The 25,062-nt window shown below is 38.8% G+C and overlaps 1 protein-coding gene across 2 annotated transcripts in view; it reads right to left on the reverse strand.

The window, feature by feature from the left end:
- FARS2 (phenylalanyl-tRNA synthetase 2, mitochondrial) overlaps positions 1-25,062 on the reverse strand; it is a 228,541-nt gene that overhangs the window by 154,618 nt on the left and 48,861 nt on the right. For both annotated transcript variants that reach the window (XM_059479395.1, XM_059479388.1), the window contains exons 3-5: positions 19,838-20,473; positions 10,127-10,286; positions 2,690-2,821 (exon numbers count right to left, since the gene is read on the reverse strand). In XM_059479395.1, the coding sequence (XP_059335378.1) occupies positions 2,690-2,821; positions 10,127-10,286; positions 19,838-20,458 (913 nt within the window). In that variant the 5' untranslated portion in view covers positions 20,459-20,473. The remainder of the gene's footprint in view (positions 1-2,689; positions 2,822-10,126; positions 10,287-19,837; positions 20,474-25,062) is intronic.

Consider the following 25,062-nt stretch of genomic DNA (forward strand, 5'->3'; position numbering starts at 1 on the left):
CAGCCATGCCTGTTCTACTCACCTGTAGGCACTGGCTTGGGAATTCATCCTGATACAGCAATGCCTTGGACTTGAGGTTGCATCTGGTATGCCACCCTTACATTATTTTACTGTATACCTCAGGTGTTAAAAACATCATGAGAAGTCTTTCCAAAAAAACTACAGGATTCTCTTCTTTTTGCTGTTTGTTTGTGGGTTTGGGTTTGTTTTGGGGTGGGGAGGGAGAGTGTTTGGGTTTGGTTTTATTTTTAAATTATTTGGCTTATAGTTTCATGGTTTTTATGTAAACTTCAGTTCTGTTTACTTGCTTCCATCCTCAGCTAACATATTCTGCAACACTGAGCACTGAGAACATTGCCATTGATTTCCATCAGCAAAGGATCACACCCTAACTGCTTCCAATTTCACAGTTACTAAGCAACACTAAGTGATCACAGCCTCTGAGCAAGCAATGTCCTGTATTCAAAGGTTTGAATTGTAGAACTCCATAAAGACTTGGAACTTGGGCACCTACCAATGAACACCAGCTCTGCAAGTCTTAGATAACAAACTCTTGCAGTACAGAATTACATACCTTTGGTGCTGCTAATTGAAATTAGCTTTACTGAACCACAAAATTTCCTTGTACACTCATCATGGACCTAAAACTGGGAGTACTTTTAATATATGCAAAGTTTTTTTGTATTTTGCCCAGGATTTACCAGAACAAAACCCCTTTTATTTATATTGAAATTCATACATAGCCCTCCTGTTAAAGTTACATCTTCAGGGATAAAGATGAAAAAGAAAGCACACAAAACCAGGACATTAAACACCATCAGCCTTAGGGGAATAAACAACATCATCCCTTACAATTCAGTGCATCTTTGGAGTACTGAACATTTTTTTTAATTATTCATAAAAACACTGTAAAAGGATTTCTGTTTTTCCTTTAAAATAGTATCACTGGTAAAAATACTATAACTATTAGAAAATAGTAAATAACACCATGCTCTTAATTTTTTTTGTTGTAGGAGATTTTCCTGAATACAAACAACTCTTAAAAATAATCAATAGCTAAATTTGCTTTAATGAAGATGGTACTTGCAGCCTTTACTAAATTATACTTACTCATCTACACACCAAGACAACAGAAACCTTGTTTGCTGCTAACATGGAAAATCTGAATGGTCCAGAAGACTGTATCCATTACCCAGTGAATGACTAAGAATGAGACTGGCTGTTCTCCCTTGGAAAATCCTGATCTGGTCTAGCATTTAAAAAATGTGAAATTGCAAGGGTGAGAAAGTGCTATGGAAGCCCACGCACGAGAATGCTGCAAAATAAATTAAGTGCTGCAGAAACCTCTGGTGTTTCATGTACATCCATTCACACACTCACACAAATGTATACAGTAATTGTTTAGGGACACAGTTTAGCTCTTTTCACACCCATTAGAGGATCCTAATCATAAGAGTTGAGCAACATAAAAGCTTTTGAAGCAGAAAGCCTGGACGTTGGTGTGTTACATCGAATGGAAACAATATTACACAGAAGTCTTTCACTTCTGAGACTGATTAGAAGCTGTATTGTATTTACCACAGTATGAAGATAATAACCTGAGAGAACATTAGCATTAATCATTAATTCATTGTGGGGAAACTCTGGAAGAGGATATGTTTCTAAAAGGAAAATGATCACATTAAAATGCAAGCAAACTTTGAGGAAAACAAGCTGTGCCAAGTAAATGGTGCCAAAATTAAGCAATTCATAGTTCCCATACTTGGTCTTCAATAGGAAGAATTTAGAGCACATGAAAATACAACAACAGCTTAGCAAACCAATGGGAAAAAAATCAACTGAGTGTTACGTTGCCTATCTGAAAGCTTGCTGTAATTACACAGATCCTATTCCAAAAGGCTCATGTACCTAATAAATAGTATTGGAAGACACTGAACAACACTAAGCACATATAAACTGTCCTGTGCTTCCTAAGAATCGTCTGTCCCCAGTAAACAGAAGAGCAAGCATGCAAAATTCTCCATATAAAAAGTAATTAGAAAAATTAATCAATTTTTCCTCTCCTTCTTTAATAATTATGTATCAGTTTTAGAAAGCAAAATGGTCAGGTGACATTGCTCTGTAATGATTTCAATTAAAATATATGATGTTGCTTTTAATGCAATTTACAACCTCATAAGTAACCAACCTGAGGAGAAAAGCAATAAAACAAAAGAAAAAAGCTACCCACCATTTAGCCAGTGACCAAACAGCAATATGAAAGATATCACATTCCTCTTTCTATGCTTTAGATACAGAGGAGCATTTTGATATTCCAAATACTTAGGGATGTTATTTGCTATTGATACTTTTAAATCATTACTAAGAACGCACTTGACATCTCTTGGGAAAAAAAAAATGCTGCACACCCGAACTTGCAGGTTCTCTTTTAAAGCTGACTTCCCTCTGTCTCCTTACTGCACACAATAAAAGGCAAGCCTTCTGTTGGCAGGCTTCAGGTCACTTGCTCAGTTGCTACCCCCAAATCACAGCATGCAGGGCTGCATTCCACCTGAGGAGTATTTGTGGAGGCTGCCAGGCAGAGATGCCTGTGCTCACCAGGGTAGAAGGGGCATTCCAGGCTGTGAAGCTGATTGCACTGGAAGGGCTTGCTAACAGAGATGTCAATGAAGTAAAGGAGTTTCAGTACCTGAGTTAACAAGCTGCTGCTCCATGACCCCACAGCCCAGGACCTCCATCCATTCTCCTTGGAAGTTGATCTCCATCTCAAAGGAAGGGTGAGTAAATGGGAAGTAGCAATCTACCCATCTGACTTGCAGTCCTGTAGCAGTGTTAAAAAAATAAATACATATGAAAGGGTGTATGCTTAAAAGGCCATCCCTCCAATCATCTGTAAAATTTGTCCTTCAACTAAAGACATGAATTACAGCAATCCAGAGAAAATAAATAGCAAACAAACTAATTTAAAACACTTGTGTGAGGTGATAAATCTTAAAACCTGTGGAAAAAAATGACCATGTCTTTTCTAATATGAAAAATGCTTTGTGCAATTCAAGCACCCTTTGAAACCAAATCAATCATTTGTCAAACTCTGGTAACCACCTGGCATTGAACAAAAATGAGCCAAGATAATGGAAAAGTCAGTAATTTTGTTATTCTTTGCACCAGGAAATGACAAACTGCTTCTCACAGGAAAAACTAGCTAAGTCTTTAATTTTTACTTAGTATTTTATGGATTGTCTAGACAAGTAATTTTTTTTCATCAAAACTTAATTAAAATACAGAGCTATTCTCTCTGTATATGTTTAAAAGTGAAAGTTAAAAATGGATATTAATATACACAAATAGAAATATATTTTCACAGAGTTGTACATTATTAAGGTATGCAACACATGCACAGAGCATTCTCAACCTGGTAGGTAAGTGAGGGGAAAAGCCCCACTTGGCAATTCCCCACCATGCCCCCCAGCTCAGCACCTCTGCAGATACCACTGTGCAGAGCAAGCAAAGTCCCGGCATCTCAGAGCAGGGCAGCCAGAAGAGGACAAGGTCTTCCTTCCCAAGGTCTTCAGTGCTGCCTAAAGCAGAGTTGTTGTCAAAGTGCTCATTATATTTGATGAGTTTTAGTTCTTATAATGATTTACAGATGCTTTGCTTCACTAATTTTTTTTTTTCTAACCATTAGTTGTCAGGAAAGAAGTCTCAGAAACATGAACCATAAAAACTTGATAGAGAACTGAAATACAAATTCTGCAAGCTAAGCTATTGCCTTAACTCCAAACATATCTTCTCTTCAATTAAGCCAAATGCTAATCAGAGTCAGGATCATTAAGAACCAGGCAGATCCAGCTTCAAAAATAAAGAGCTGAACCTCATTTTTGAAAGGCAAAGGTAGTGTGAGTGACAGCAACTGTTAAAATTCCTGGTTCGATCTTCGGATTTTTTTTGAGATGTTTCATAAGAGGAATGTAAAACATGAAATTTTATGATTCATACTAAAAGTTTTTAAAATAAAAATATTTAAAGTAGCCTCAAAAACTAGATCTTCATTAATTACTTCTGAAAACATGAAAGTAGCTACAGAAACTGAAACAATAAATTACAACAAAGATGTATATGCATGGCCAAAACATAAAATACTTCCTAACAGTCACAAGAAACTTTTCTAGATGCCATGAAAAAGGAAATGGCAAGGCAGGTTTCAAACCAAACAGACTGGCACTTCTAGATTTCCTCTGATTTCTTAAAAACCAGTCTCAGGAAAGAATATGAGTAATGGAAAGTCTTTTTGATAATTGTATAGACAGAACTCAGAAAACCAGAAATATTTACAATAGTTTCATTCACAATTGTAGGGTGACAGCAATCACTTTATTGCTCCTTTTTACCTGCATGACAATTAAAAAAATACATAGATGAAAAGAGTCACGCATATACAATAATATAGTGTGCAGAAAACTTTTTTTTAATTTCCTGATCTTGGCATTTTTAATCCTTGGGCTGTGCACATATAAAATATTCTCAATTAGCTTGCAAAATTTGCAAATGCAGCAACTACTTTAAATATTCAACTAGTTTGCATTCAGTAACAACATTCAGATAATTGTTTCTTATTAATCCTCTGATTACTTAAAAAATGAAGCTCTGTGAAACAAAGGATTTCTCAGCTGTTTGTTCTTAATTAAAATAAATTTTAAAAGGTAAAAAAAGAATTTAAAGCTCTTTTTATTTTTGAATTTTAATGCATATTAGTACTTAAGAGGCTTCTGGTTTAAATGCAAATAAGCAAACAAACAACATTCTGAATAAACCAAAACAAATTCACAATGAAGAGACAACTCTCACCTTCATTCTGTTCTCTAAATTAATAGTTAATCCCACATACCACAATTATATTATTCATACAGTATCCAGGCCATTGGGAATACCTCTGTAGTTTATATTCAAGTGTTCTTTCAGACTTTTGGCTCTAGAAGACTTTACTGAAAAGCAGAGGGTGCTCAGCCTTTGGCAACATTAACTGCATTTCTATAGAGTGTCACAGAACAAATGGGTACATTTATTATTTAGATACAAAATATTGTCTTGGTGCTCAATTTATTCCCAAGGAGTAAAGGGCATTGCTTACACTCAGCAAATTAAACCACTAAGGACTCTAAAGGATTATGATGATTAGGCTTCCTGTAGTACTATGTAATTTTCCTGATTTGGCCTAGTTTATTTCTTCACATACAGACTATGAAATACTGGCAAAATTGATATTTTCTAGAAATTTTAGGAGGCCAAGAGACATATCTCTCTTAAAACAAGCACTTACAAGAGCACACTGCTAAATCTAATCAAGGCCTGACCACTAGACACAAACTTTTCCTGTTCAAAGAAATTATTTGTGTTATCAGACATAAATACACCTGCTCATTTCAGAGCCTCACAGTGCTCATGAGAGTCCTTCCAGTGGGTAGAGGTCCATTCATAATTGTGCTGGGTTGAACACCAGGATCCCAGCAAAACTGCTCTACCACTGCCCTCCTCAACTGGACCAGGGGTAGAAAATTTAATGAAAGGCTCATAGGTTGAGATAAGAGCAGGAAGAGATAACCCAGCAATTACAGTCATGGGCAAAGCAAACTTGACTTGGGGAAAGTAGTTCCATTTATTACCAATAAAATCAGAGCAGGATAATGGGAAATAGAAACTAAACCTTGAAAACAACTTCCCCCATCCCTCCCTTCTTCCAGGCTCAACTCCACTCCCAAAATCTCTACCTCCTCCTCACCAGCACTGGGGCTGGGGAATGAGGACTGTGATCAGCTCATCCCTCATTTTCTCTGCTACTTTTCCCCTGCTCCACCAAAGACAATCCTTCATTAATTGCACCAGCATGAGACCCTTCCACAGCACACAGTCCTTTAGGCACCTCCTGTTCCAGCACGGGTCTGTCCACAGGGCCACAGGTCCTGCCAGAAGCCTGCTCCGGCACAGGCTTCCAACAGGGTTCCAGCCTTCTTTGGGACTCTACCTGCTCTAGCATGGGGTCCTCCATGGGCTGCAGGTGGACCTCTGTATCTCCATGGACCTCCATGGGCTGGAGGGGCACAGCTGTTTCACCATGGGCTGCAGGGGAATCTCAGCTCAGGCACCCGGAGCACCCCCCCTCCCTCCTTCTCCATTGACCTTACGTCTCAACCAAGGTATCTGAAGGGCTGCTCCTCACACATGTTCTCATGCACCTCCCTGGCTGCAAATTGTTCAGGATTTTTTCTTGTCCCTTTTAAAATGAGTTATCCCAGAGGTGCTAATGCCATCCCTGATGGGCTCAGCTTTGGCCAGCAGTGGGTCCACCCTGGAGCTGGCTGGCACTGGCTCTGTCAGACATGGAGCAAATATCTGGCAGCTCCTCACAGAAGCCACCCCTGCAGCCTCCCTGCTACCAAAACCTTGCCATGCAAACCCAATACAGTAACTTATATGTCAGATCAGTATGGAAATAGTGAATAATTACTGTTATTTCTGAACACTGAATCCAGGTAAAGAATTGGTCATAGCCTGCACTCAAAAGTAATGGTGTTATTAGATATTAAGCTAAACAAGTGCTAGCCTAATTGAGTCTCATAATGAAAAAGGCTTGACCAAAGGCACTGAAAAAGAAAGAAAAGAAAAAAGAACAAACCAAACACATTAAAGCAGCCTATTACTACACTACAGCACAGAAGCAACAAAGCCTGAGACCCAGATGGTCTTCACTGACCAGAAATTCTCTTTGTTGCTGTGAGGATTATTTTTAGAGACAAGGTTATGGAAGAAAAAGGAGAGGGGTGCAAGGAGGGTGCTGGGAAGCATAGAAGGTATTGAACTGTGGCCTCTTGAGGTGTGTGTCAATTTGTAAGTACTCTGCACCTCATTGTTTCAGATAATTCATCACACTTGCAGCAGACAGGAGCTGGCTGCCCATATAAACCTCACATTTTTCAGAAGTTATTAGCCAGACCATTATGTCCTTTATAATTTTTTTTAACTCATTACACCCATAGATCTCCATGCACTCAAAGGAGGTCTCAGTACAAGAGAATTAAGAAGGAGAATGAGCAGAACATGTTTGATTTAAAAGATATCCAGTGGCTGTTCAGTGAGAATCAGCAGTGGCAAAACCATCAGTCAAAGCACAGTATTACTCACTCTCCTGCCTTCCCTTACCAGTGCCTAGGAACTGGGTAAATAAATATGGGATAGCAGTGAATTTTGAGCCATTTCATGTAAAGCAACAAATCACAGTATCAGCACACAGTCATTATTTTCTATTTGATATAGTAAGACTACTTCTGAATCTCCCAGAGTGCAGAGAGCTTTTGGCAAGCTACAGAGGGGTTGGAGAAAGAACCATAGCTGAAAAAGACTGGCTAATTTATACGGAAATTTTGGACAGCCTTGTTTCTAGGTAACTAAAATGAGAACTAACAGACTACCTACACTGGCAGAGCTGTATGGGGAGATGGATGTGTAACTTAAATTAGTGGATTTTAAGTGTGCATCCTATGGAGGTAACAGAGGAAAACTAAGAAAAGTCTAGGTGTAGTATTTGAAATAGCTTCCTGACAGAAAAATGGAAGAAACTGAAAGACAGTTACTCATAGAATGCAAAACCAGGCATGTTATACCATCAGAAAATGCCATAAGAACTACTTTACATTGACAAGTTTTTAAGACAACTGATTGGATACTCCAGAACTTTCCTCCTCCTCTAACATTTGTCATTCCTTTGTCTGTTGGCAAAGCCAGAAAGACATAAAAGGACAAAATTCTGTAATAAGGGTAAGTGCAGATTCTGTGAAGTCTATGACCTTCCTCAGGACAACACAGTGATTTCCAAACAACTTTGTTTTGTCAATGCTGAGTTGTTCAAATAGTGTGGCAGGAGCCGGTAGAGCCCAACTGTCTCATTAAATATTATAAAAACTAACCTAAAACGCCACACACACACACACAAAAAAAAAAAATGCAAGTCAGTGGTATGACCTTTCTGCAGAGATCCTCAATCTATCATCAACCTGAGCTGTTAAATTCCCAGAGAAGCACTGCAGAAGCACAGCTTCCAAGTCCAGGACTTCAGGTACAAGTGAGTTTATGCACAACTAACATGTACAGCAGGCTCAGTCTACAATCCAAACACTCTGCCTATAATAAACAGTCGACTGTATGACAATGCAACATTTCAGCCACTGCAGCTGTGGTCATGCTACCCTGCTAGAAAAGATGTGCAACTTCACTACAATATTCTGCTGACAGTACAGGTTGTAAAGAATACAAATGATGCCAAGGATAAAGGAATTAAACTTTTACTTTTAACAGAACATGGTGCCTTATGAAATACCCACATATAGGAAAAACAAATTTTCCAAGAGCAACACATTTAAACACATTTTAAATATTAAGTTAAAATTTACAGGAGTCAAGATACAAAAAGTAATCAAGAGTACCATGTAAAGTAAAGAGTAAAATGCTAGTTAAAAGATGACAGCTGTCAAAAGACAAATTTATTTATGTGTGCCTCAAGACAGTTGCAGTGCACCAATGTCATATACCTTGTGCCTAACATGAACTTTGAATACTTTGAATTCCTGTATTTCCATGAATGGGGCAGGGGGGAAATACACATATATATACACATACATATGTAAATTTAAATTTAAAACCATATTAAATTTAATTCAAACTATATCTTGTGTTTGTATTCCAGGAAAAATGTTGGGGGTGTAGAAATAGAAAACTCCAACAAGGTGGCATCACCTTTAGTTTGTACATTTTAAATAATTTATGAATACATTTTAATGTCTTTATAGCTAATGGGTGGACTGTATGACAACTAGTAATAGCCAACATGCTGAAGCTTAAAGTGCAGTATCTGTCAACAGTCAGAGAAGGATGCCACTGCAGTCTGAGATACCACTAATAACTCTGAGAAATTGCTCACTTTAAACATCCTCAGCATCTGAGGTTGATCTAAATGCATCCTTTTACTGTTACCCACTTTCATCCCAATTTTGTATGTTTCAAAAGGTCACTGTTAAGTAAAATACAGCTACAAGAGGCTTTGAGCTGAGGAACTTCAAAATTTTTGTTCAGGTGGAATAGAACAGTAACTGGTAAAAGTTTTGCATGCTATAAGTCAACTTGAAAAATTCAGAAAAATATTCAAGCAGTCGTATCTAGAACTTGGTATCATTATCAATCCACTCTTGTAACTACTGCTCTAAGTGCAGTAAAAATCTTAAAACACATTAGAAAGTAGGCAAGATACCTCATGCATTCTAATACCATCCAGTATTTCCTCAATAGAAAAACGAATCAGCTCAGAAGAGCAGTCTCCTTGCCAAGAAATAACATTAATGTAGCAATTTTGACTCAGGCCATTTATAAATTCAGCTCCTGAAACTGAAAGCAGGTATTTCTGAGAAGAGAATACTTCATTCATATACACATCCATTACCCTTTCTCATTCCACTGCAAGTACCAAAAAACAATTACTGTTCAGCTTGATGTGGACGTAGCAAACACAGTCTGCCCTCAGCTGGAAGGTTTAATTTATCCACACAAGGGATGCAGCACATGGACACACGCACCCCTTCTCTGCTCCTGGTGCAGGATCTGAGTGCTGCTCAGCTGCACCCAAGCTCTCCTGCACCCCAGATGCAATGCTGCACCCATACTCCATCCCTCCAGGGACACAGGAGGCCCACAAGGATGAAGCAGAAGGGGTCCTGCAGAGTTTTGTGCTGGAGCTGCCTCTCCTTGCAGGACCCACCCTGTGCCTTCTGCCAGACCACTGCTTGCAGCTGGGTCTCCACACGTCCCCACCTGCATTTGTGCCCACCACGTTACTCTGACATGCTGCACACCTAAACATTTTCACAAAAACCTGCTGAGTCAACAGAGGGTTGTGTGCATCAGTATTCAGGAAAACCCAGAGAGGAACGCGTGGCCTCTTGGAAAAACCCATCTGGCTATTTCATATTACCAGCTGCCAACACAACCCCTAAGCCTCCTGCCTACGTTATGCAGCAAAATGTTTCTCCAAAGCCCCAATGACTACAGGCATGAGCAATCTGGGGGAAAAGGTGCAAGAACCCACCGTCACCAAAGATGTGAGTCATGAGCTTCGTGAGCACTTGCTTCAGGTTGAACTCCACCAGCCTCACCGCCTCCATGGTGTGACACTCCTGCTTGTGTGCAGTGCGATGGCCTTGCTCAAACAGCTGTAAACCTTCACCGTCTTTAATGCTGGAGAACAACTAGAACAAAACCACAAAAACACCGTGTTTTGCATCAGTACCTTCTGAACGAAAATAGAGAATGAAGATTCATTGATATAAGTGGGAATCTTACCTGATAAGTCTACACTGTGAAAAACAAACAAAGACTGTGACTTTCTACAAATTCTGTTCACTAAATGCAGAGATGAATCTCTGTAAGAACAAAAATGTTCAAACAATTAAATCTGGTTTATTTCTATCATCAAATAATATTATTAGCTATAGGAAAATAATAATTTACAAAATAAAGCACGTCTCCTTTTCTGATTCAGTTACTTTGGAAGTTACCATGCAGAACGAAGTACTCTGTACAGTGTATGTAAATTACGCCCCAAAAACTACAAAACACAATTAACTCCATGGCATTTATCAGAACTTCAACTCTTTAAGTACTTGGACGATGTAAAAGAAACACCAAAACAGAAACAAAAACAGAAACACAAAACCAAAACAAAGCCAACCCAACCAACCCCAAACAAAAAAGAAACCCAAACAAAAAAAAGCCCAAACCAAAACAAACAAACAAACAAAAAAAAACCCAAAACAAACTCTGGCAGTTTAATGAGACTTAAACTGTTTACAGTTGATTCATCATGGGTACAAGTTTATATTCATTTAAGGACTACCATTTTCCTGTATGTTCCTACACAGCATCATTTTTGTGAACAAGAATTTTGTCTATGGGGCTTGTAAGGATTCATGATCTCAAGAGAGGGTTTTCCAGATAAGTTATAGAGCACAGGGACAGCTGTTTTGGGACGTGTCAGACTTGCTCTTCATTCACACATTGCTCACCACCACATCTGCTGCAAGTTGAAGGTTTCTGCTTTCTGCATATCCCCATATGTTTCTGGCCACGTGATCCTGGCCAGATACACACCAGCAAATCTATATCCTTTCAGAGAAACCAATAAACACATTCATTAAACAACATTGTTGGAGGCTCTGTGTCCTGGGAAGACAAGCAGGCAAATTCACAATCTAAAGAGTATTTTTGTTGGAGATCCTTACAGCTGTACAAACCCCCCATATCTGGGGTGAAGTCTGGAGGGTAGGGAGAGCCAGTTGTGAAAGTGTTTCTAGTGCTCTTCCTACCCCTCCTCCTCTACCTTCCCCTAATCAATCAAGCACACACAGAGGGGAAAAAACACGCACTGAGATTTTCTTCCCATTAAGCCTTCCAACATAAATAGCCCTTACTCAGGAGATGCCACGAATAACCTTAACAACTCATGGATGCCCACAGAAGTTGTTTTAACCACAGTTTGATGCCTTCAGAACACAATGCTCTAAAGAAAAAGTTCAAGTGAATCTCTGGTATTCCACAAATGCTAGATACAATTAATTAGTTTCTAGAACATTTCCTACAGACACAATGAATGAAGAGTCTGAGTTTAGACAGCAGGCAAACTAGCACCACAGTGGATTGAAGAAGTAGAAAGAAATGAAATCCAGTAGCATTTAACTTTGTATTGCTAGTCACAAGGAGATCGCTGGCCAACTTAGAAAACATTTATTCTCTTAATCTTCTTAGTGTGCAGCAGAAAATACTAAATTAAAAAGGGAACTAATAAATACCAAATAAAATTATTCTCCACCAGTCTAACAAAAATGCCTTTACTAACCAAAAGGCAGCAGCTTGACAAACAGAGTATCACACTTTTAAATAACAGATTCTTTATTCAAGTGCTCATCTGAAAGATTAAACCCCCTTCTTCTTACTGACATTAATCCTACCCTGACTGGAACAAGAAAATAATACCCACCCTACAACTAATTTGCTGTCAGCAAGGCAGATCGGTCACCCAGCATGTGGTTTAGAAAGCTGGGGGAATTCAGAGAGGCCAGCACTAGCCTAGGGAGGATAATTGTCTTAGGCTTATCTGGTGGCCAGTGGAGAGACACAGGATCCCTCAGAGAGGAGCACAGAGTGGCCAAATTAGGTTCCTGCTCTGAACAACCCTACACAGGTAGCTATTTTTTCTATTGACTGACTCATTCACTCACTAAGCCAGAAACACCCTTCAGGCAACAGAGATGTTCCCTCCTTTGACCAGAATACACTGTATTTACACATTAGAAGGTACATTTGTTATTTTACCTATCAGCAGATTTTAGGACATGAATCTCTCTTCCTCCTTTTTCCCTTCACTCCTCCCTTCAGCTTAAGACTGGCTCCTCAGACAACTGAAAACAACAGACAGTCTGGACACTAGCCTTCAAAACACAGCATACTTGTATCAACAAGTACATAGAAATACTTTTCCTTACTGTTGTATTATTTCTGAAATGTTGATAACACAATTACAGTCTAAAGCAAAATTCTATTCCAGTGGTTTATATCAGATGTGGAAACAAAATACATGCAAGAACAATTAAATACATTGAGTCATAATGCAGCCCTGTCACCTGCCTGAGCCCTAATCCTGCCAAACCAGTCACAGGCACCATCTCCAAGTGCCTCCAAGCCATAGGTTCCTACTCCAAGCCAAGTGAAAATGGTGAAGTTCAGCTTAGTAATCAAATATCAGCACACTAGCAGCTCCAAGAGATGAGCTGGCACTTGGAACAGGGCTGGGTCACTTTGGGCACAGGTATGACTCCAGTCCGTTTCAGACAGGCTCTGAAAGCACAGCCATAGGGAAGTCCCAGAAACAGGCAAGACAACAGCTCCCTCTTACAGTCAGGCACCAAGAGGCTTTGGTATTCTCCACAGAGGCTCCATCAGCTGCAGATGGGATTATACCAAGAGAAAAAAAAGAGATACTTTACAGTTGTATTAATATTTATTCCTGACTTCCCATTCACTGACATTGCTATGTCAATATGAGCGGCTTTAAACCAATACGCCAATTCCACTACTACAACGACTGAACTGTGCTAAGTACATGTCCTGGATTAGAAACACTTCAACATTTCTGTACACATAAAGCCAGGAAAGTCAAAGCTTGAATAAAATGAAGAATCACCTACAATCGCTCCTTTTTGATGTCAATTTTTCTCAAGCACATATCTGAGCAAATGGAGAAAAAAAATACCTAACATCTTGCATAAAGCACTGACACGTGCAAGACGGCATTTTCACGTACATTCATTCCTTCAGTGCAGACTAAAACAGCATGCACTATCTTATTGTATTGAATACAATCAGTCACTACTACAAGCAGGAAAGAAATTTCCTGTAGTCATAAATCGAGTACCTATGTGTCTGTCTAGTGTAAGGACAAGAAGATTTTTCTTTGAGTGAAGGTGTGCAAAACATTGAATACTGGATCACCATGAAAAAGTCAAAAAAATCAACACTTCCCAGGATTTATCAGCATATCTGACCGATGCTGCATTACAACAGAAAAGGCAGAAAGGAATTGAAGTGACCTAACCATATGGCATGAAGTTTAGTCAGTTTATCTCATAATAAAAATAAATTAAAATTTGATAACGTGTAAGGGCAAGAAGACAGAGTTTTAACTGGCCAAGTACAAATTGAGCTAAGGTCCTTCAAAAGCACACTCCAGCATTTCTCAGCCTGGCATGAAGGGCAGAAGTCACATTTGTGATTTAAACAAAGACCTCAATATTTCCTCAATCATTTGACAGACTTTTTAGTCTCATATCCCTTCATTATCCATACGCTTAGTATTCAGAATTAAGGGTCTCTTTGCAGGATGGCATCCAGAGTAGGTCTCAGATCAGAGACATCTGTAACTATATCCTGTCTTTCCACAATGCAGTTGTGTATTCATCCTGCCACTCATGCATTCACCAGTGATTAAGATAATGAATAAATCATACTCATGTACTTATACTCTCAGGCAAACAAGCATATAAAATTATCTCCGTATGAGGATCTGCACGTGACTACACCAAACCTTGACACACCAAATAAATTTTGTCTCACTGGCCCTAATGAATATCTCTAAAAATGAACCAAGAGCTGCATTCTGAATCCACTTACAAATAGCAAACCCTTCCCACAACATTTTAAATGGGCTGTGGAACTCAAGACTCAACCAATGGATCAGGAATAATGAAGATGATGCCACTTATAGAAGGCTCAAAGAGAAAACCTAATTTTAGTCTCAGTCAGCCTCCAAGGTGTAACTATGCAGCCAGCTTCAGGTACCAAAGATATACACAGCCACATGACATAAGGCTCTTCACTGCATATCAATAAGGATTTTTGGGGGCAGAAAATGACAAAAAATTTACTTCAACCCACAAGCTTGAAGGTGATCAGCCTAATTTCTACATCCTTCCATTCTAGTTCTCCAATTACAGCAAAGAAAGGTAACCTCTGTTGTTTTTTGGGGGTGGAGAGCTATTTTTGGTGGTTTTTTAACCTAATCAAAGTGTTTTTGTAAGAAAAGAAAAAATGATAATGATGTTTCCAGAAAGAAAAAGTAACACTGCTACACAGACACCTGATATAGTGAGACAGCTATCATAAACTTCTGGTTTTGTAGCAGTAGTAATTCCTTGACTTTTAAGTACCTTAGGCTTCCCAAATACACTTGTGGACATTTTCCTCTTTTTTTCTTCTCCTGCACAATTTAAATATTGCATTGAATAGATTTAATGGCCTTGTTCTGAAAAGCTTTGTTGGTTTGTTTGGTTTTTTTTAGCTGGACAACAAAAAGTAAGACAAAGTCTGAAAGAAAAAAATGAAGTCTTTGCAGTAAAAGATGCACCCTCAGTTTTCAAACTTTCTAGACCATGGATCACTATGAAAATCTAACAGATCTTTTGATGCCCTCCGCTGTCAAATTTTTGACTAAAAATAACAAAGAATACAATTTGGATCCTCGGATCAGTGAAGATCTATTTATTATGGCATGATTTACACAACTCAGCTTGGAAAATACTGAACCTACAATGTTCACTACTTGGATTAATACTGGAAAAAGTGAAATCAGTTCCACCTAAACTAGCCAGGCTCTTCGTTGTGACCACTCAGTTCAACTGCATCTTCAGGAATAAATTCACCTCCGAATAGTCTAGCAAAGTAATGCTGCTGCTCTTTTTATTACCAGGTGGATCTATGGGTAAATGGACCGAATGCCTCTGCTCCTGTCTGGCCTTGCTGCTCCCTGCGAGAAGGAGGGACAGCTCCCAGGCTCTTTGGGACCCATGCTTTGCTCACAACCCCATCTATAAGTTGTAGAAGGCTAAGAAGGGCTCCTTTCCTTGGTCATTTAAGCCTTTTAAAATATTTGTTCCTTGGTGCCCAGCTAAAAACTGCTATTATGACTCCCACTGACGCTCAGAAGCACTCTCAGACAAACTAAAAGCTCCAAATAACTCCATTAAATAGGTTGATCCCTGGAACTTAAATTGATTTAAATTCCTTTACATATGAGGATTAAGAAAAGGGGACTGAAGACAGGAAGAAGCTCTTCTTTGATACAATGTCAGAGAAAAAAAGCACAGTGTCCAAAGCTGCAGTGAACATGTAGAATTCTGGAGAAGTCAAACCTAAAGACACAAGTTTTCCAAGGGGAAAACATAGCATGGCACTTGATAAAAAAAAAAAAAATGCAGATAAGTGGTCAAGTTCACATCATCCCATACCACAAGGAAAAGGATAAAAGCAACATCTTTTTCTTTTTAACAATACACCAGGAATATTGCCAAGGTACGGAAGTATGGGAAGACAAGGAAAGGAGTATGTATTTAGATGAAAAATAGAAAAACCTACTAATCTCCTATTACCTAGAACAAGGGTCTTTACATTTCAGGATATAAACTCTAGAAGCTATAATACTGAATTTTTTAAAAATTATTTATAGTGCTTTGGAGAAGCAATCCTTTATTTGTAACTAGAATATTCAGCCTTTTTCCATTGCATTCTAACAAAAAAGTTTTCATTTCTACCATAAGCATTTCAATGGAGAATAAAGATGTATCCCTACTACTTCTAGCACAAACAAGCCTGATGAGAGCATCATGTTTTCATTGAAACAACTATGTATTGGCCTCCAATGGAACAAGGTTACTAAAATAGAGGAGCAATTCCTATCTTTTAGCATCTGTTCCCCTTAAAATCTATGTATAATTCAGTACAGACTATGAAGTCTCCTTCAAATGCGTAAACATTTTTTTGTTATCAACTGAAATCTGTTCCTTGACTGCCATTGGGTTTATATTGGCTCCCTCTTCTGGCTGACATGCACAAAGTGCAGTGTAGTTGAGATTTTTTTTCTCTTTTCCATAAATTATGGATCTGCACCAAAGGCAATGGTATAGCATGGAAATCATTTCTCTTATAATCCACCCAGGAAAACTGGCCAGTTCAAATCTGACTACAGCAGTATCAAAAATGCCAATCCAAAGTACTAACCAAAAGAAAAAAAAAGCCATACACCATGGAAGAAAAAAAATTTCAAACACCAATTAGAAGAAAAACAGATATGCTGGAGGAAGCAAATAAAAAAGGATATCATTTGGGGGGACTCTTTAAGAAGAACAGCTCATTTTATGTTCAGAATTCTGAAGTAGATTTGGAAAGCTATTTTTCGTTTTAACTATATCATTTACTTTCTAACTGTTCTTCTATTACATTTAGAAAATAATCACCTCAAATATTTTTAAATATATTGAAAAAATGTCTAAATTATTTTCAGATGTTCTTTGATAACAGTCCAAGGACATTTTTTAAAAGTTCATGAAAAATTTAATGAATTATTCTAAATTTTAGCAAAGAGTGAGTCTGGGAGATGGGAATTTCTTTAGTACTTTAATATTTACACTCATACTAAGCTGCAGAAATGCATCAGTTACCTGCCCATCTTTGAATTATAGATTACATCTCTCTTTAAAAAGTAATCAACCAACCATCACGAAAAAATATATAGCCAAAAAACCAAATTGGTCACAAATATATCAGAAAAAATACTGTAAAGCTGCCAAACCCACTTTGTTTTTCCAGATCTTACTTCAACATACCGATTTTAACTTTGATATAAAGAATTATGCTGAAGGCTTCCATCACAGGACAGGAGTTTTAACCTAGTCATGACTACAGAATTAGGTATTTGTAAAGAAGACTCACCTTTGTACCCCTACATCTTTTGTATCCTGCCTAAAACTTCAGCTGAAGATGAATTGACTTTTCCCCCACAACTCCTAAACTGAGATCAAACACCAAATTCCTCTAAATTCAACTTCTTATAAGATCACTCTAGGCCTTTGTTTTTCTTCTGACATCTTCTTAGGTCTGTGGTCACTTACACTGAGAAGACAGTGAATAATAAATGTAAAAAGCAAAAGAACAAATTAGAGCAGCAAACTGACAACAGCATGTAAAATTACTGTATTGGCCATAACATGAAATGTACCCAGGGTTTGTAGCTAAGAGCTAACAGTTTTTCCCTTGGTTCCAAAGACTCTGATCTTTGGTACTTGTGCAAATTTCCTCTCACCAGAGACTGTAGTCTGGTTAGGAATGAAAAGTGTGAGACAAGGGTAACAGGCTCTGACAGTCACACATTTCTGCTCAGTGGGTTACAGCTTAAACTTGAGTATAAATAAATGAATATCAGAGTATTTCTCTCATGTAGTATTACCTCTATTTAGTCTTTGTTCCGCTCAAACAGTTCCTTCTGGAATTATTTAAATGTGGGTTATTCTGAACAGGCAACCAGAATACAAAACACAGAAACAGTCCCCAGTGAAATTTCAGAATTGCACATTCATTTTTTTCCACAAGGCTCTTGTGATTAAGACTGTAAAAAGGGGTATATATTGAAACACAAAGTGAAGCAAAAAAGAACACATCAGATCATGCTCAGGTTTATAATTTTTTATGTTGCCCAATAAACAACACTTGTACTCATCATACACCACACCACTATTCTTTCTTCATCTGTATAGAAAGTTCCTCAATAACTTCTCAATCATTTTCTTGGGGAAAAAGAAAGGAGAGAAAAGAAACAATCTCCACTGCAATGAATTAGATTGTTGAACACTGTATATTTCTAGATAGAACATATCAGTGAAAACATTTCTGTAACTCTGTTCCCAGTTATTCAAATCCTATTATTCAATTTGTAGAGCAGAAAGAAATAGTCTGTCATTAGGACCAAAATTTCCTAAGGGATATATTCATAAACAAGTAGTTCAATGATTAGATCAATCACACCCAAGGTTGCAGAAATTTCATCCTGCAATAACGTTGATGTTCTAATTTTGTGGCAAGTAAAATATTTCCATCTGAATGACTGAACTTCTGCGCAAGTAAAAAAAAAATGTGATGAACAAAACCAGTTAAGAAATTGTGTTTTCTTAATATAGTATTGTATACCATATACCCTGATTATATTTATAAAAAGACCTACGGGAAAAGAACAGCAAACCAACGAGGCTGGGTAATCTGCAGTGTTTCCACTTTGTGGTTACCCAGAAGCAGCTGCAGGCTGGGCTCAGCACCACCCAGCTCCCAGCACACCTGCAGAGGCAGGTATGAGCTCACAGCAGAACAAGCAGCAGCCACACAGGGTGGCAAAGTGCAGTGCAGGCAGCACCAGCCCCTGCCATCAGAGAGAAAAGCAGTGCTCTGTGATTACCTTCGTTTTCCCTCAGGCATCCAAAGGCATCAGGCTTCTCTGCCAAGCTCCTGTCACCCGCTGGCAAGCACATTAAAAATGGTCTACATCTCAGTATTATTAGAATAAGCTAGTTTTAGTTATAGAACTGTGAATTTGGCAGTATTGCTACAAGCATACACAAATTATACAAATCAATTACTATTTGGAAAACAAACTGGCTTATATTTACCACTGATCAATGATGCAGCAGAGTACTTAATGACACCCAGGCATTTGCAGAACATGCACGCTGTGCCAACAAAACATATAAACTTAAGAGTCTGAGACATCAACCTAGAGCTCTTCAGCTGATGCCTCTGGACTCTGATGGGTTTGGTGTGTATGCACCACACACACATAAATATTGGCTGCAACAGATGAATCCTTCAGTGCAGCTTTAGGATGAGTTGAAGAATGGAACAATTCCCTAGAAAATGACATTCATTTATTGCAGGTTGGCACTATTAAAAGAAAAAGAAAAGAGGAAAGTACAGTGAAAACTGTACTTTGGAAGTAGCTGTAACAACTGGCATCCAAGGAGTCCTTCAAGAATCAATTTGATGGAGTTTTTGGTAAAGTGATCTCACCAGAAGAGAGTCATGACAGAAACAGAATTGAGTTGTGCAGATCATTAACTGAACAAATTGTTTCATTTCAGATTATACTTCACTATGCCAGCTTTCAATAATATTGTCCTTCCATTTTTTCACATTTTCCTAGGGAATTTTATAGTTGTTTTAAAATTCAACACTTTCCATCCACATTTTTCGCAAATTAAAAATATTGCTATATGATAAATCACTCGATCTTTATCAACGTGCAGCATATCACTGTTGCTGTAACATGCTTACAGGCACAAACCTTGTTTATGTGGCTGAACTTTGCTTGCAGCAAACACAAGACCAAACTTACCCCAAATGCCTTTCACCCCAGCTAGAGAATTCCTACCTCGTGGCAGGAGAAGAGGCGCACTCCCTCCATCTGATGGAAGACGGGGTAGTGGGTGCTATCGATGGTGTCCCGGCGGTAGACATCTCCCACGGCCAGAAAGGCGTCCAGGCCAGAGTGGATCAAGTCCCACTGGTGGGCTGATGTGTGTGCTCGTAGCATGTGGTCACGATTCAAGTAGTAGTTATCCTCTTTCCTTCTGCTGGCATGGTTTTGTGGAATAAGTAAACTATCGAAATTCTGCTGGACTGTAACCACTGGAGAAAGACCGTCGTACACAGAAAAGAGCGGAGTCCCACGGCGTCCCAGGTAATGTTTGTAGAAGTGCTCCTTCACCTGCTCCTTGATTAGCCACAAAGGGTGATGTTTTCTGTTGTGCAAGTTCTTCCCCACCTTGGAAAGAATCTTCTCTGTGACATTGGTGTAGTCATCTTGAGGATAGGATTTCCCAAGCAGTTCCACCGTATTTGAGCAGGGTGCACTGGCACCCAAATCTGAAGGTACAGACTTGGATGAAGAATGCCTTGAATGGGTGGGAATTCCTCTTACTTTTACTTTTGATGATAAAGCTGTTGTTTTAGAATACTTAGCTACTCTCATGAATTTCCAGAGCATTGCCATTGTAAACTTTATGATCTAGAAAAAGAAAAGGAATTAAAAATATTTGAGTTAGGAACGGCAATGTTGCTAGAGGAATTGCTATTATCTTAGGGATAGATAAATCCAAATGTCTGCTTGATTAGCATGACAAAGTTCCCATTATAAACCCCTGTTTTGACCTCAGAGGATGGAAAATACCCTTGTGGTCAAATTTCAGCTTGGATATTTTAATCAGTTATCAGGCTTCTGCATGACTGCACCAGTAATAACGACTCTAGACCTAGCCTGAACCCCATTCCAGATGATGCCCTTTAAAGATGAATAAACATCAGGCCTTCTTTCAAACAATATTTTTCCTCCAATTAAAACATGTGGCAATAACTTCATATTACTTAAGAAAAACTAGGAAACTTAACAGTGCCCTTCAGCAGTCAGAACTGGCTTACAACAAGCAATTAACTTATTGCTATATCATCTCCATTAGCAGAAGCTGCAGAACGTGTTCCACATCTACCTGATGCATGTGGCATGCACTATGCAATCCATCACTAATTCTTATTAAATGCCAGACAAAACCAGTTTAACCTTTCAAACTACTGAACCACTGTGAAAAAACAGATGGCCAGACAAGACATATATTTATATATAAACAGCTTATTAAATTCTCATATGAGTATTGCACAAGATTCACCATAAAGACTGCATAAAGTCAGAAGCAATGTTAGAATTTTGCAGTGATCACAATGTTTCCATATGTTCCCCAGGATGGCTGTTTGCACAGCTTCCATGGGGGTACAGGGGAGGCAGGCTTGTCAGATACCAGGAAGGCAAAGTGATGAGATTCTTCAAGTTGCCTGAAGAACTCATTTCCCATCAAAGGGCCATCTTTACACATCCTCCCAGTTCACAGACAGGCCTTGTGCTTTATGTGGACACAGCTGCATTCTCTCTAGAGCTCAAAGATAATTCCAAAACCAAAGAGTTTTGAGAGTGATGAACCTTTCAGTCACTTCATATGCATAAGCCCATTCTGAGATGAAAAATTACTTGAAAATCTATAGATGGGCTTCAGAAATATTAGCAAAGGTCCCAGTAAAATAATTAAGCATTAAAATTTGCTTATTATGGAATGGGAAAGCAGAGGCATTAGAAGTTAAGTGACCAGGGAAAGGCATCTGCTACAAACTGGCTTGTACTTCTATATGAACCAAGAATTACAGGGCCACAGGTTTTCTGAGTGAAAGAATTTTCTGCAAAAGTCATCTTAAAGAATTAGGGGAAGAAAGGACATAAGCAATAATAAATGCACCACAGTCTTCAAGGGATGCAGTACTTAGGATAACAGTATCTGGCTAGCCTTCCACAGGAACATAAGGAAAACAAGTGTAAGTAACAAAATAAACAAGGTGAGACTATTTTTCATACTCTCATGCTTCAAAATACGTATGCAAATGAACAGACATACTAAAATAGAGAGTCCCAGATAAAAACAAATCTGTAAAAGATAATGAGTATGGTTAAATTTGGCTTTTTTTTTCTTCTGGCTTGTATCTATAAGTTTTCCATCGGTCTTTTTCCTCAAGTCATTATATCTCAATTAATCAAAATAAAGGCAAGTTGGGTAGACAGAAATTAATCTTGGTGGGGAAGCATAAGATTACTGAATATTTGGTTTAATCCTTTTTCTGGTAGAATATCTTTAGAAATAAGTAACAGTTATAAATTTTATCTAGTTTTGAAACTTTAAGAATAACTGCCTTTGGCAGGGAGGCAGTAAAGAGTTTACAAAGCTATTTCATCAAATTAGCTCTTGATCATTACTGAGAATGTTCTTCAATAAATGAATTCACACACATATCAGAAACCACTTTGATAGAGGCTAAGCAAGGAATGGTCTTACATTTTGAAAAGAGACCCCAGTTTCCTGAAACATACGTTCTCCTTCATGGAAAGTGAGTTCTCATTTTCAAACAGCTGCTTGAAATACCCAGTCCTAGTCAGATAATGAATTCAGCTTCCCTTAAGTAAATATCACCATCTGCCCATACATTTATTTTTCTAAAAACTTCAATTCAAAACTTACACATAACCGTAATTTACAAAAACTCCCATAACTTTATCGTGATTCTTGTGATGTTTGCTGCATTCTTAAATATCATTCCTCTGAGAATCAGACAACCTCATGAGAAGCTTAACTTTCACATAAACAGTTTTGATGATTATAAATTTATGGAAAAAGAAATAAGAACATGCACCACCAGTACTGGGGAGGCACTCTTGTTTGTTTAAGACTCATTATTTTTAAGGGAGAGTCTATAATATACATCTTCAAGGGCTTACCTGATTATATTTCAGTATTTGTAATGAGGAAGGCTGCTATCAGTTTCTGACAGAAACACTCTTTTTTCTAAGCAAGTGACATATACTCCTAACAAACCTGTACAGGAGAAAAACCTACAGATGAACTTTTATCAGAGTTTTTATCTTAACATTATGTCTGTGCCTTAAATAGTTGAATGGCATTATTATGTGCATTAACATTCTAATCCAAAGCAAAATTTGAGCAGTATGTAATGTGAACAATAAGAAAAGTTATAGTTTTTAGATGAGTTATCTAATGTCCAGGTACTGCAAACAACAGCAAGCAAGTACTAAATGTGCCCCTAACATGGTATCACAACCAGAGTTCCAGAAACACTCAAGTCCTACAACAACACTCTGCTAGTTCCCTCTCCCACCACAGTCACATATTCCTCTTTCAGAAAAATGGTATTGGACTTAGTTCAACTCATCTGGTGATAAGTTACATTTGGGCAGAGAAACCACAGAGAAGAAAGTAAAATATGTTTACACTCTGCAGACTGTACACAAAATCTTCAAACCAAAGTAATGTTTACCAAGGCAGAGAGCAACACTGGAAAATAAAGACATCTCTTTACCTTTTTCTAGTAATAAATACCTGGTGTTAAGAACACACTAATTACTTATGTTCTCTTATAATAAAAAGAAATTTATGCATTTATGCTTATTTATGTCTGTCTATGTTTATCTAAACATCTGGAAAAGTAGTTTAAATGTATTATTTTCTTCCTTTATTTCCACCATGCTTTTCATTTGGCAGGGAAGCAAAACTGTTTTCTGTGCACACTGACAAAACCTGAATCCCACAGCAAGGCCTGCCAGCCAGCTACCAAGAGCAGCGAGCCAAACAGCAGCTGCAGGTCCTGTAGCTGAAAACAAATACATAAACAGGAAATAGACATTGAACAACCACCACTGTTATCTACCATCCAAAGATGACAAAGCCCTCCACCAGCATCACCAGCAAATCCTGCACTCTGGGTTTGACAGTGGCTCTGTCTCACAGCTGGGAGCCAACACAGGGCTCTGGATGAAGATGCAGGGCTTTGGAAGCTGTTCTGCTGGCAGCACTCTGTGGGGTTTCTCAAAGCTCTGCAGGTGGACATGCAAGCACCAGGCCCACCACCTCCTATTTCACACATCCTCAGCCAGACAGCACCTTGGACACATTTCAGGGTACCTCAGCAGCTCCCCTGAAGCTCCATGGCTCAGGTTGCTGGACCTCATCTCAATACTGAGATGTCTACTACAACTCTAGTCTTTGATAGGAACGACATCATACACTACTTGGAACTACGCTTGCACCTAGCTCATGCTTTTAAGCAGCTCCAAGGCAGACCAGAGGACAGAAGGTGGCATCCACACCACCCACGGGTGAAAAGGCATAACAACAACCCTGTCCATGCTGTGCATAGACCAGGCACAGATGTGACCACACCTGCCAACGTCAGTCCTGTATCACAGACCCCGTGACATTTCTATAGCAGTTTCAATTGATGGGCAAGGCTCCTTCCTCCTGCACAGAAAACCAACCATTCCCCATGCAGCAGCCCAGCAGACATTACACATGCTAAAGTACACCATTATCAGGAGCCTGACAACAGGGAAATAGCAGACAGAATACATCAGACAAAAAATACCATGGTTTTGGAGCACATGCAAAAGGCAGTTTGATTTGATAAGGGATCATACTGCTGTACTGTTAAGGGATGTCCTTTCATGTCTAAATCCAGGTTTCCATGTCATAGTGCAGCAAGGATTAAGACAGCATTATCACAGCTGCAGTGGTATTTGTCACAATTCTCCACTACCCAGCTGAGGCTTAGGGAAGAATTGTAGACTCAGTGAAATTCCTCCTTACACCTGCTTTGAAAAAGAGGAGAAAAGAGGGGCAGTTTAGCAGCCCACAATGAAAGGAGACAGTGATGTGCACCAATGTTGTTTTATTCACTCACCTCTCCTGTAAAAGTGGAAGAGGGACAGTGCTCCTTTTTGAGCAAACCAGAGCCCAAAGGGGCCAGCTTGTGGGGCCATTTGCTCAATGTTTGCATCTGGGAGCCACGGGCACCCTCGCTCCTGCTGACCATGTTTCTCTCTGCCCTGTGCTTTTTACAGCTTCTGGCTGCAGAAACACAGATGGGCTACTGCATACATAAACCCAAGTACATGACGGGTTTGAAACCAAAATTCTACAAAGATGAGAGTCTGTATCCTATCCAAGAATAGCTAATTAATGCAAGACTCTGAAGTGCCATGGAAAATGT

This window comes from Ammospiza nelsoni, chromosome 1, assembly GCF_027579445.1.
Source record: "Ammospiza nelsoni isolate bAmmNel1 chromosome 1, bAmmNel1.pri, whole genome shotgun sequence".
NCBI lineage: Eukaryota > Metazoa > Chordata > Aves > Passeriformes > Passerellidae > Ammospiza > Ammospiza nelsoni.